Raw genomic sequence first — 12141 nt, 5'->3', positions numbered from 1 at the left:
TAACCTCGAAAAATAGAAGTGCGACTATTTTTTTTAACCTTTTTTTTGTGTGTGTTCACACAGCAAGTGCCAAAACCTTTACCAAGCTTCGTACCATTCTGATTAACTAAAAAATTATACAAATAAATAAATAAACATTTTTTTTTACCAAACAGCAATAGAGGGTTAAATCATATTAAGTCATCTTGAGGCCCTTCTAGTGGGCCCCGGCCCCTTAGTTGAGAAGCACTATTTTAGATGTTTTAGTTGGTAGCTATCTGTATTTGAAATCAGATTAAATCTCAAAATTCATTAGAGCGTAAGGTTTACACAGCTGGGTTAAGGCTGCTCTGTGCCAGCTCAAAATTATGTGTATAGATGCAATGCACCACAAAAGTCAGACTAAATTATGCCTGCTCTGACCCACCTCAGCCCCTATGACAATATTCTGTTAAGATTGTTGTGTAAATGCATTTATGCCACCTCTGAGCAGCATTAAACACTCAGCTTAAAGATACCTGCCACCTCAGAAGCACTTGTGTGCCACCTTTGCTGTGTAAATTTGCCATTAGATGGTTCAAATTTTTTTTTTTACACAAATAGTTCACTAAATGATTCTGTAAACTGAAAAGCAAATGACTGAATATGCTAGTCCAAAACCCGTGCAGGGGCCCCAAAAAATATTTAAGCCAGACTTAAAATAAATGCCTTTGCATTATGTGTGGCCAAATACTTTTTGGGGCCACTGTAAAAAAAGTGCAGCACTAATGAGTGAATAGCTATGTACTGTGGAGCTTTTCTGTAGACAATGACTCGGGCTGCCGGGATGGGGAGGGTTGTTCATTTGTGCATGTGCAGCAGAGCAGCAGGGTTTGTGACGGACACGTACAAGAACTGCTCCTCCACTGCTCATTATCGGCTTTTTGCTCACATGCCTGAATGGATGGCATCTGTGCAGACCTGTCGCTTGTCCTAAATTCACAGTATTCACTGTAATTATGAATGAAACGAGGCCAAGCAGGACTGCAATTTCGTAAATGGTGGCTAAACCTTTTCATTTTGGAAAAGCTTATTTTTATTTATAATATATTTTTGGTTCCATGCCCAAAACTTTGATTAGAAAAAGTGCTCGCTGTATAATAAAGAGGGAACCACATCAAGGATTGCGGAGCGAGGATTATAAACCCAATGTACTACAAAATGCGTTTAATAATCTTATTGTGAAACTCAGTCAATGGTCACTCACAGGATTAATGCCTTTCAGATCACAATCCGTCTGTGCGCTTGGTTTGGGCTGGCATGGTTTTAAGGGAATCAAGAATTAACTGTTATTTTGTTATAAAAAAAGAACTTCTATTGAATTTATTTGCAGCTTGTATGTGTTGATCTAATCTAGTCTGGGACTAAATCAAAGCAGATTCAAGGCTCTAATCCAGATCACCAGAGCTAAATCTTTACATTCTAGAGTAGGTGCGGATGGGGTGAATGGGAGAGACTCCAGGGATGTGGCTTCCATCTTGCTCCTTGAAATGAAATTTTAAGAACCATGCTGCATCTGTTGACTACTTCTGGTAACCTCAAACACTCTCGGTTTTGCTATCCACCTTATTTTTTTTTTAAGTCACCATGAAATCAAAATTGACCATTCTTACTTATGGAATATTGCAGTAATTATTATCAAGATCATTTAAAAAAAAATCATGTTCCCTCATAATATTTCATCAAAATAGATTCCCCTCCCTCTTGCAGCGACATCTCTTCTCTGATGGTGTGTTTACTGGCATTAGGGCGGGACAACCTGTCACTCACATGAGATCGACCAATAGCAAACCACAACCATCCAATCAATTCCCCTTGGACAAAATCAAGTCCCACACTAAATTTTTTCTTGTTCACTTGGATATACGTCACAATAGTGAAGAAAAGACTGTTACATCCACTTATTTTAGCTGTACAAAATAGCTTGTTAAGCTACTTGATTTTGCAAACTGGTAATTTAGTTATTGTATCATTTGAATTTATTATCGTAATCATAAACACATTGGTTTGTAGCACAACCTTTTACTGCACTTTGTCAATCTTCTAGTAATTTATATAGCGGTTAATGAATTGGAAGTCTCACACATTCACAGAAAACAGCTTACTAACGTGTTCCAAAATAGCTAGAAAGTTGAAAAACCTTTTTTTTTTTTTTTGGAAGAAAATGTAAGTGGTTCTTGCACGTGCAAACCTTAAAAGCTATTCTGAGTTAGCCCGGGAAAACTTCCGGCAAATTTAGATTTGCTCTGAAAGTTAGTCTGGCAAAGAGCTCATTCAAACTTATTTCCAATCCGCCGAAATCGAGGCACCAATCAGAAACGTTGGGGCGGGCTTTACACGATGACGACAGCGCTGGGATTTTTAAGCTGATTTTGTAGCCTACATTACAAAGATGGATGCCGCCGTCGAACATCACTCGTTCGAATCAGCTATCGCGTCTGTTTTAAGCGATTTAATCGTTTCCTTTTTGTTAAAAACCGAGCAAAGAACAACATTTGGAGATTCTCCGCCGCTCTGCATACGTCATCTCCTTCATCGCTCTGATTGGTTTTAGGTCTATCCGCGATGTCCGTTGGTGACGCCCCTCTGGAAATGATTTGTCTATGACGCTTTGCCAGACCATAACTCAGTTACAACTGAGAATGGTCTGGGTTTAACCAGGCTAATTCTGAGTGACAGAACACAATTGAATTTTTTTTTTTAAATAATGGAAAAAATACAAAACTCTACATTCTACTATTTTTCATAGGCACTTATGGTCAATGACCTCCAAAAGTTCAAAAATGTTCAAATCCATCCATTCTCCAAACTGCAAACATTTAAAAACTGCTGAAAGATCACACAATGGTAATCACTTAATTAGTATGTATGTATTATTTGTTATATTGCTAATGTAATCTATTCACATTTTCTTTGGTACACATCATAAATGGAGCGTGACAGAGAACGTATGTTCAGTGCTCACCGTTCACCGCATCACTGCTCTATAGATCTGTGCGTCTTCATTCAGTGGACAGAGGCTTCTGTATAAAGGGCTTAAGTAATTCCATTACGTTTTCCATAAAAAAACATTCATAAAGGTACACTATGTAACTTTTCTGGTTCAAAAGCAGCTATTTCATTAATACATCACCAATCCTTTTTCCAAAACGTGTTTGTCTTACCCTGATTCACTATGGTAAGCCTATTATAAGTCTCTATATTTCAGGATTGGAATGATGGTTTTTGCGGGAAATTGCATACATATGTCACTCGCCCGTGCGCATCTCTTCATATCCGTAATAGAGAAAAGTTGCTCCAGCTACTTTGACGTGTGTGTGGTGTGTGAGCGGAATGGGTTAGTTGTCACAACGAGTGAGAAAGATTTATATGGATCACACTAAATCTCGAACCTCCAGGGAATCATTCGTTTTAAATAAACGCCGAACAAAGGAGAGTCTGCAGGCAAAAGAGAATGAGACAGAGCTCGTAATAAAACCAGAATCAACATTGTCTTTACGGAGATGGCAAGAATTGAGGGATTTGTAATGTTGTAAAAGCGATGCAGAGTCTTTGTTTTTATTACTCGACTTGTAATAGGTATTTTATTGAACAGATAAATTGCTATATGTCGCTCTAACAGAGTTCACTGTAAAGCATCTATATATAGTGATTATGGTGCGCTGAAATTTATTTTCAAGGAAGTGCCATGTCTATTAACGGTAAAGCTACAGTAACGTCTTCAGCTAGTCAGCTTGAGGTCCTTTCCATCTAAACTGGTTATATCTCTTAAGCCCAGTAGTGAATGTTTTATGAGCAGTAGTATCTCTCGCTCTCTTTAGTTGTGAGAAAGAACCATATTCATCCACACAACCACACAAAGCACAACCTTTTTTTAACCGCTATGTATCTTTAAAATCAAGATAGATTGAAGCAAAATTATTTAAGATACTAAATCAAAATTGAGTTCATGTTCAGTGGGGTAAGAAAAATAATATTGTTTCCCCTTTTTAATTAAGTGTATTTTTCTTTCCCCACTGACATTTTTTTTTCTTGTTCAAAGCATAAACTCACCTCATTTAGATACATTTCATAAAAATAAAAATAAATTTAAATCACTTTGCTTATCAAGTAAATGTATCTTCATTCAAGAATGTTTAGGTATTTGTACTGTATGAGAAAACCCAAAATAAAATTCTGAGTATATATTTTTTGTTTTTACCGTAAACCCTTGCATCTGATGCCGAGTTTTGTGTAGAAATGTAAAAGTCGAATTACATTATATAATGCTTAGCAGTTCATTAGTTATAGATTCAAATAGTTAGAAATGTCATGAAACCTGGATTGACATTTTTTATGAACTACTGATCTGTTCTACATTATGTTTCTTGTTTACTTATCAATACAAGTTATTAACATTTGCATAGTTCATCAAAATCATAAACTCAACAATTAAACAAAGCAACAGTCTTAGCCCTGAGACTACTGTAGATCTCATGGAAGTCACACTCATTTTTGTCCACCCGATGATGTTTAGTTGTTGGTCCCGTTAGGCCCCTCCCCTCATGCATGTTTATTATGAAGCTTACATGAATCTGTTGTGAGTTATGGGGTGTGACAGGTTAATCTCAGCCCTTAGTGCCGCCTGCAGTCCTCATCGCCCCTCTCCTCTTCTCCGAGTCACTTCTGAATCGCCCTCGGCTGAGGTAAGTCACAGTCTTTGAGTGTTATTAAAGTTGCAGGCTTGCTGTGTCTGAGCTGACAGGCTAAGAGCGAGGTTGCTGAGCTGGATTCAGGGTCCACTGACTGATACTTCAAACATGCTTTTATTGCTTCACTCATTTATTAAATGACCGATGCTGATCTTTAGCTTAATCCATTAGTTGCCATTTCAATTGTTTGTTGTAATTGTCTCACAAATCCCAGGAGTTTATTCTGTTCTCTGATCAGGAAAACTGCTTGATGATATATTTTTTTTCCCCCAAAAAACTTTCAAACAAGGTTTTGTCAAGCCAATATTCCCTTTTATAAATATATTAAAATGGAGTTTGAATTAATATGACTAAATTACATTTGCAGGTCTTTTTTTCCATCAGTTATGTATTTAAATAATTAGGCTACTTCAGATGTAATTGCATCAGTAAATCCTGGAATGTTCTATTTTTATGTATATATATATTATTTATTAATTTTATTTTATTTTTTATTATTTTTTTTTAAGTAACTAAATGATGCCCAGATTGAAAATGAGTCATAAAAGATAATCTTAACAACTAAAGTGAAGATTATTGCAGCAAAGATTCGAAAAGCCTGTTTGGAGAATGAATCCTAAGAATAAACTTTCCCATGACCTTTTTTTTTTCACAATAATATTTTGCTTTATTTATAAGTTAGAGAATCTAAATGCAAAAATGTGTAGCTTTATTTAATTCTCAAATTGATTAAATCTAAAAAAAAACAAAGTGAAATATAATGAAATATAATTTTTTACAGTTTCCGTTCAGCCACTGGAGGATCTCAGCATCATGGCTGCTGTAAGTACACTATTATCTCTATAATAAGCACTTAAAAGACTGCATTAACCTCCACTGTTAAATGCACTCGGTGGGATGAACTAATCTCTTGTTTCTCAAGGTGTTCTAGTGGGTCATGTGATGGGGATTATCAAATAGTCACTGGTTTACTGAGAGTTGTGGGTCTCACCAGCAGGGTCATGTAGACACGGATTAGTTTTCTCTAAACCCTCTTGTCTGTGACATAATATAATGCTTTCTTTTCATTTTCATCCCATTAGACCGGAACATTTCGCATGGTGTCTGAGGAGGAACAAGCATTACGTGCTAAGCTCGAACATCTGACTGTTAAGGACCACGGCCCGGTGTACGGACCCTGTAAGAAAGTCTCGGATCACACAAAACAAAAGGTATCACTATCCTACATGCTGCTATAAACACATTTATCTTTAAGTGACACATAAATGTAAATGCACCTTCCTATCTCAAAGGCTAAAGATGAACTTAATGAAACGGAGGAGAGGAAAGTGTCTTCTATAAAGGAATTGAGGGCCATGATAAAAGAAAAGGCGGGCGAAGGGGACGATCTGGCCAAAGCTGTGCAAGAAAAATTCGGGGACAAACCGGATTCCCTTCTGCTGAGATTCATACGCGCACGCAAGTTTGACGTCAAGAGAGCACACGAGCTTTTGAAAGGTAAAGCGCTTTATGTTACCGTGGCATCAATGCATTTACACGTTTGCAAAATTACGCAGCTCCATTGTTTCCGAGCTAGACCGTGTTATTGTGGCCATCTAAATATGCTTTTGTCTTCATCTACGCATCCTCAGACCTCCTCGTCTCTGGGACAGGGACAAAATCTCTGCTTTAATTGGGGCTTTAACGAAACTTTCAAAGAGACCCTTTGTGCACAAATAGGGCAGGTTCTCTTTCTCAAAGGGGCTGAGAACAGCCAGACAGGCTGGGCTTTGATGTTCAGCATATTTCACACAATCTGCCATTTCTAATACACATGCACAGCCCACAGAAACACTTGCACACATGAGTGAACCTTTAAATGCATGAGAAACAGGACGAAATACTGCAAAAGAGCAACACTGCATTAATGGAGCCAAACACACTAAGAGAGAATGACAAGAAACAGTATTGCTACAGTGCATTACAAGTAAGTAATCAGATTACTTTTTTCAAGTAACTAGAAAAGTCACACATTACGTTTAAATTTACAACAAAATATTTGAGTTACTTTGTCAAATAATGCAAGTTTTCCCATTTATTGACTGACAGCTCTCCTGTCCCGAAGTTGAGAGAAATCAGTAAAGGTGTCGTGTGCAAACATGCTTTATGTTTTTCAAAAAGAAACATAAAGCATTAATTTCCATAAAAAGTAATTAAGTAACGCAATTAGTTACATTTTTTAGGGAGAGTAACGCAAAATTCTAGCAATACTTTTAAAAGTAACGTTCCCCAACACTGCTCACAAAACTGAAATTTCTTATTTAAAATAGACTAATTAAAATAAATACTACACAGTAGTGGCAAAAAGTGATGTCTGGAGGGAATATTTGTTTTTAAAGATCCTACAAGTTTGATTAAACCATAAAAATATGAGGAAAATATTTTCGATTTTTAAATAGGCCTATTTTCTTAAAAATTTATCAGGGAAGAACAAAACACTAAACTTGGTTAAAGTATTTATCTGACAATTATTTGGCAAAAAAAAAGGCAAACTACAGCTAGGTTTTATTTTACTATGCCCAAAAAAATACATAAAAAAACAAAAGCATTGACAACAGCATAATCCGATTCAGTTATTAATATTTCGGTGGTTCTGTCTTGTTTTTCCATGCGTTCATAATTTCTTTGTATGACAGCCTAGACAAAAATTGTGTCTGCACAATTTGGCATGTTTCACTGCGTCATCACAAATAAAATAATTGACTCAAAGCACAACTATGCAATTTACTTACAAAATCTTCAACACATTGTAATAATATTTAAATAAAAGGTGAAGATGTCAGTTTTCCTAGGCTGGACATCACTTTTGGTTACTACTGTAAATTGTCACATAGAACTGTAAAATAATTTGTATAACAGCTCAGATTATCTGGTCTTTGAAGAATACACTGACTGTAGTTTGCAGACTTTGGTATCTTGCCAAATGTGAGAAAGGCATTGTTGAGATCTAAGATTTTCACTTACATTCTACATATCATGATTAGTCTATTTGTTTTTCTCCCTCTTTGACAGGTTATGTGCGTTTTAGACGAGACTATCCGGAGCTGTTTGAGAATTTAACCCCGGAGGCCGTGCGTAGTACCATTGAAGCCGGTTACCCACGAATCCTCTCCACCAGGGACAAGTATGGCCGAGTGGTGCTGCTCTTCAACATCGAGAACTGGGATCTAGAGGAGGTCACTTTTGATGAAGTATGTGTGCTATTTGCATAGCCTAATTTCCATCTACGGTCCAAAAATACTGAGCTTTTCTTAAAGAATATGACCAAATTTGCATGAGTTTGCATGATTTTTATGAAATTTTGGCTTGTATAAACAGTCAAAGTTCAATTTTCATCTTATGAAGAAATTCACAGAGTGAATCCAGGTAAATACGGCCACTTTCAGGGTGAGATGAGTGGCAAGAAGTGGCCCAGTTTACTTAAATTCACCCTGTATATTTCTTTATAAATTAAAGGTAGGCCTATGTTTACACGACAACAATGTACTATAAATATGACTCTTTTTTTCCTTTGCATTTTTCCCGTAGAGGCGACACCATTGTCAAAACGATCACACAGATCCACGAAAATTACTAAAAATGCTGTATTATTCATGCCAGGCCAGTAGTTGGTGATGTAATTTTGTAGGGAAACACTACGCCTATAAACTGAACACGTAATATGCATGTACATTACGTCACCGTGTTAACAAATTCGCGTTTTTGTAGTTTACACAGAGACGATAATGGTATCGATTTAAAAAAACTTCCACTTTGAAACCCATTTTCAAAAATGTGCATTTTCAGGCCCCAAAACACTGTTGTCGTGTAACTATCCGTGTCGTTCTTATTTGATTTCAGTTTTACTTTTAGTTATTTTAGTGCTTCAAGTTAAACTAAAATAAAATGAGAAATTATGCCTTGGCAACTAGTTGAAATAAAATATTGTTTTCATTTATTTTATTTCAATGTTTTATGTTAGCAATTAGTTCTTGTTAACAATTAGTAACGGTCTCAAACTCGAATGTGTCTTTTCACAGACTCTGCGTGCCTACTGCGTAATCCTCGAGAAACTTTTAGAAAACGAAGAGACCCAAATCAACGGCTTTGTCCTCATCGAGAACTTCAAGGGCTTCACGATGCAGCACGCGTCTGGCATCAAACACACCGAGCTGAAGAAGATGGTGGACATGTTACAGGTAACAGCTTACACTGCCTTTAAACCACAACAATTTCATATAACTCACAAATCACAAGGAAGATCATGAAGTGCTGGCTCACATACAGCTTGTGCTGTCTGTGTGATACAGGACTCTTTCCCGGCGCGATTCAAGGCGGTGCACGTGATCCACCAGCCCTGGTACTTCACAACCACCTATAACGTGGTGAAGCCCTTCATGAAGAGCAAACTGCTGGAGAGGGTGAGTGGAGTGAGGGGTGGATGTGAAAAAAGAATCTGAGCAGGGCATACACAAGAGCTTTACGGTGTACTAAGATGTGTTCACTATTCTGACAAATGAACTCAAAAGGAGATTAAAAGGGGTGGTTGATTATGATTTCACTTTTCTAACATTAGTTAGAGTGTAATGTTGCTGTTTGAGCATAAACAACATCTGCAAAGTTACAACGCTCAAAGTTCAAAGCAAAGGAAGATATTTGCTTTTAAAGAAATTGCTTTTTAAGGACTACAACAAACGGCTGGTAGGGACTACACGACATTCCTTCCGGGTTAGCGACATCACTAACCCTAAAATTTACATAAACCCCGCCCCCGGGAACACGCAGTCCATGTTGGGAAGAGTTGTTAGAACACATTTGTGAGTCTGCTCAAGCTCTCACATCCGTCTTTTCACATGCCAAACAGTACATAACACAAATGCAATGGGCTATATGCACGCATAACTTCCGCGTTTGACGCAAGGATGCTCGTGCGTTTCCGGTTGGGGAGATTTAAAGCGGAGGAATACCGAGGAAAACGGTATTATGGCAGAGTCTTCAAAATTTACTGTCCTCTCGTCTTTGAAACGAAACTTTAATACGTTTAGATGTAATTTTATATATAGTTATGTTTATTTAATATAATAAACACAGAAGCATAAACAAAATGAGGAGTGTCTGTTTTGTCTGTTTTTGTGACTAACGTTTCTTTAGTATAGCAATAGAGTATAAAAACCAATATAAATTCTCGGTATAGCATTGGACTCTACGATCGGCGGAAGTAATCCAGCATCCTTAGACCTTCACCGGAAATACCGCCGTGCATAGAGCCCATAGCATGTCACTCTGTACAATAGTTCCCACACAAGCGATTTTATAGATTATCATGACAGAATATGTTAATTGAAGATGGTTAACTCCACATCAGCAACATAAATTCATCAACTAACCATTCAGAAATGTCCTGTTGCATTCTGCATGTTGTCTTTTCTTCTTGAGTCTTTCCATCATTGCCAGACTCCAGTTTAAACATAAAAGGCAGAACAGTTTCTGACATTTTAGTGCTTTTCTACGTGAGGAGCTGCTAACACACACACACACACACAAGCTCTTGAAGCTCCGCCCTCTGTACCGGGAGCAGCAGCTCATTTGCATTTAAAGGGACACACACAAAACGATGCGTTTTTACTGACCATCAAAAAGGGAAAATTTTAAGATGCTGTAAAAAATTATCTGCGGGGGATTTTGAGCTAAAGCTTCGCATATACACTCTGGGGACAACAGAGACTTATTTTACATCTTGTTAAAAAGGGGCATTATACCACACCTAAAAAAGACACTCACAAATCCATTTTATTCACGCCATATTGAGATCACATGACTAATCATGTGCATATGAAACTGTTTAACTGAAACCTGTTCATCTAGGTTTTTGTTCATGGTGACGAGCTGGATGGCTACTTCAGGGACTTTGGAGCTGAAATCCTTCCTCCGGACTTCGAGGGGACGGGTCCCAATTGTGACGGCAAAGAGACGGCGATCAAGCTGTTTGGCTCTGAAGATACAGCCCTTTAAAAGACCCAAGCCAATAGTACAACACTTGGACAGACACCAACCTTTTGTTTGCTTGTTTAATATTAAAATGTTTTATATAGTCACTCTTAGAAGAAAAGGTTCTAGAACCTTAAAGGATTCCGTCAGGCGCTTCATGGAACCTTTTTATGGATTTTTTTTCTTCTAATTACATTTTATGAATTAAGCAGCTTGTAAACATACTTTATCAATAGAAATAACTGAAATAACCTATTGAACTCGAAAGTAACACGCAATCATTTGACATTTTTCTTTATATAGAACCTTTTTGGTCAAGCACCCTATGTTCTATATATTAACCCAAATAACCTTTTTTTTTCTAAGAGTGTATAGAGGAAATTATTACATGTATAGTTTAATCCTTTTGACCACTTTTGTATTACAATAAAAGTATAAGAAGCTGTACCTGTTGACAGATGTACAGTACTGTAGAGATGAAATATTACACATCTCACTGAAATGGTCAACTTATTTGACATTTGTTTTAAACAAAAACAAAAAAACTTCACTGAAATGTATCATTTGCCTTGAAAACAGTGGCCTGAAGTTGATCAAAAGAAAGTTTTGTGCTGGTTGTGTTTTAAAACTAAGTGTAATAATTAGAGAATCAAATACTAGTCTTGTCCAAGAAATAATACAGTTGTTGCGTTGTTGTTTTACACTGAATGGGTTGTATCAAGCCCCCCCCCCCCCCCGTCTTTAAAATTTTCTATTATGAAATAGCCAGTCAAATAAAGGCTTTTTATCAATTCCTAAGAAGAGTGCCTTGGATTTCCTTCTACTACATGTTATAAATAAAATATTTTCAATTAAATGGGCAAAATGACAATTTTTACATTGTGCACATGTAAACTAATAATAATATGCACTATCGAAGTTTGGGGTCAGCAATATTTTTTTCTTTTTTTTTTTAAATACAGCAAGGTTAAATTCATTAAATTGATTCAAGAGTCACATTTATTATAATGTTATAAAAATATTAAGCAGCAAAAGCGTTTTCAACATTGGTAATAAGAAATGTTTCTTGAGCAGCAAATCAGAATGATTTCTGAAGGATCATGTGACACTGAAGACTGGAGTAGCCTAATGATGTTGAAAATTCAGCTTTACATCAAAGGAATAAATTTAAAAAATGTAAATAAAAGTTCATTTAATTTGTAATTATAAATAAAAAAATACAGCCTTGGTGAACATAATAGACTTATTTCAATAACATAAAAAAAACTTTTGATTGATATATATAATTTATCTTTTATAATTTATATATATATACACATAATATGTATTTTAAAATGGGCTTATCTGAAAGAGTTGATAGCAATATATTTAAAAGGTGAAAAAATAAATTAAATAAAAATAAAGATAAATATCTGCTGGAGAAAAA

The 12141-nt window shown here is 36.3% G+C and overlaps 1 protein-coding gene across 1 annotated transcript; it reads left to right on the top strand.

Annotated features, from left to right (window-relative positions):
* The first annotated feature begins 4645 nt into the window (after window positions 1–4645).
* Window positions 4646–11015, top strand: rlbp1a (retinaldehyde binding protein 1a). Its single transcript, XM_056259086.1, has 8 exons — window positions 4646–4703; window positions 5491–5531; window positions 5792–5920; window positions 6002–6206; window positions 7761–7939; window positions 8768–8926; window positions 9038–9148; window positions 10593–11015. Exons 2-8 carry the CDS (start codon window positions 5523–5525, stop codon window positions 10737–10739), a joined length of 939 nt encoding a protein of 312 aa, XP_056115061.1. The 5' UTR covers window positions 4646–4703; window positions 5491–5522; the 3' UTR covers window positions 10740–11015.
* Window positions 11016–12141: the final 1126 nt, after the last annotated feature.

This window comes from Rhinichthys klamathensis, unplaced genomic scaffold (genome assembly GCF_029890125.1).
Source record: "Rhinichthys klamathensis goyatoka isolate OS25496 unplaced genomic scaffold, OSU_Roscu_1.1 h1tg000165l_1, whole genome shotgun sequence".
NCBI lineage: Eukaryota > Metazoa > Chordata > Actinopteri > Cypriniformes > Leuciscidae > Rhinichthys > Rhinichthys klamathensis.
The sequence above is the reverse complement of the archived record's forward strand: the minus strand, read 5'-3'. Positions and strand labels throughout refer to the sequence as shown.

What these genes read in the sequence shown, in the direction of transcription:
- rlbp1a (XM_056259086.1), top strand. An exon ending in AGCACACGAGCTTTTGAAAG is followed by an intron (nt 6,207 to 7,760) that starts GTAAAGCGCTTT and finishes CCTCTTTGACAG; the next exon opens with GTTATGTGCGTTTTAGACGA. An exon ending in AGAGCAAACTGCTGGAGAGG is followed by an intron (nt 9,149 to 10,592) that starts GTGAGTGGAGTG and finishes CTGTTCATCTAG; the next exon opens with GTTTTTGTTCATGGTGACGA.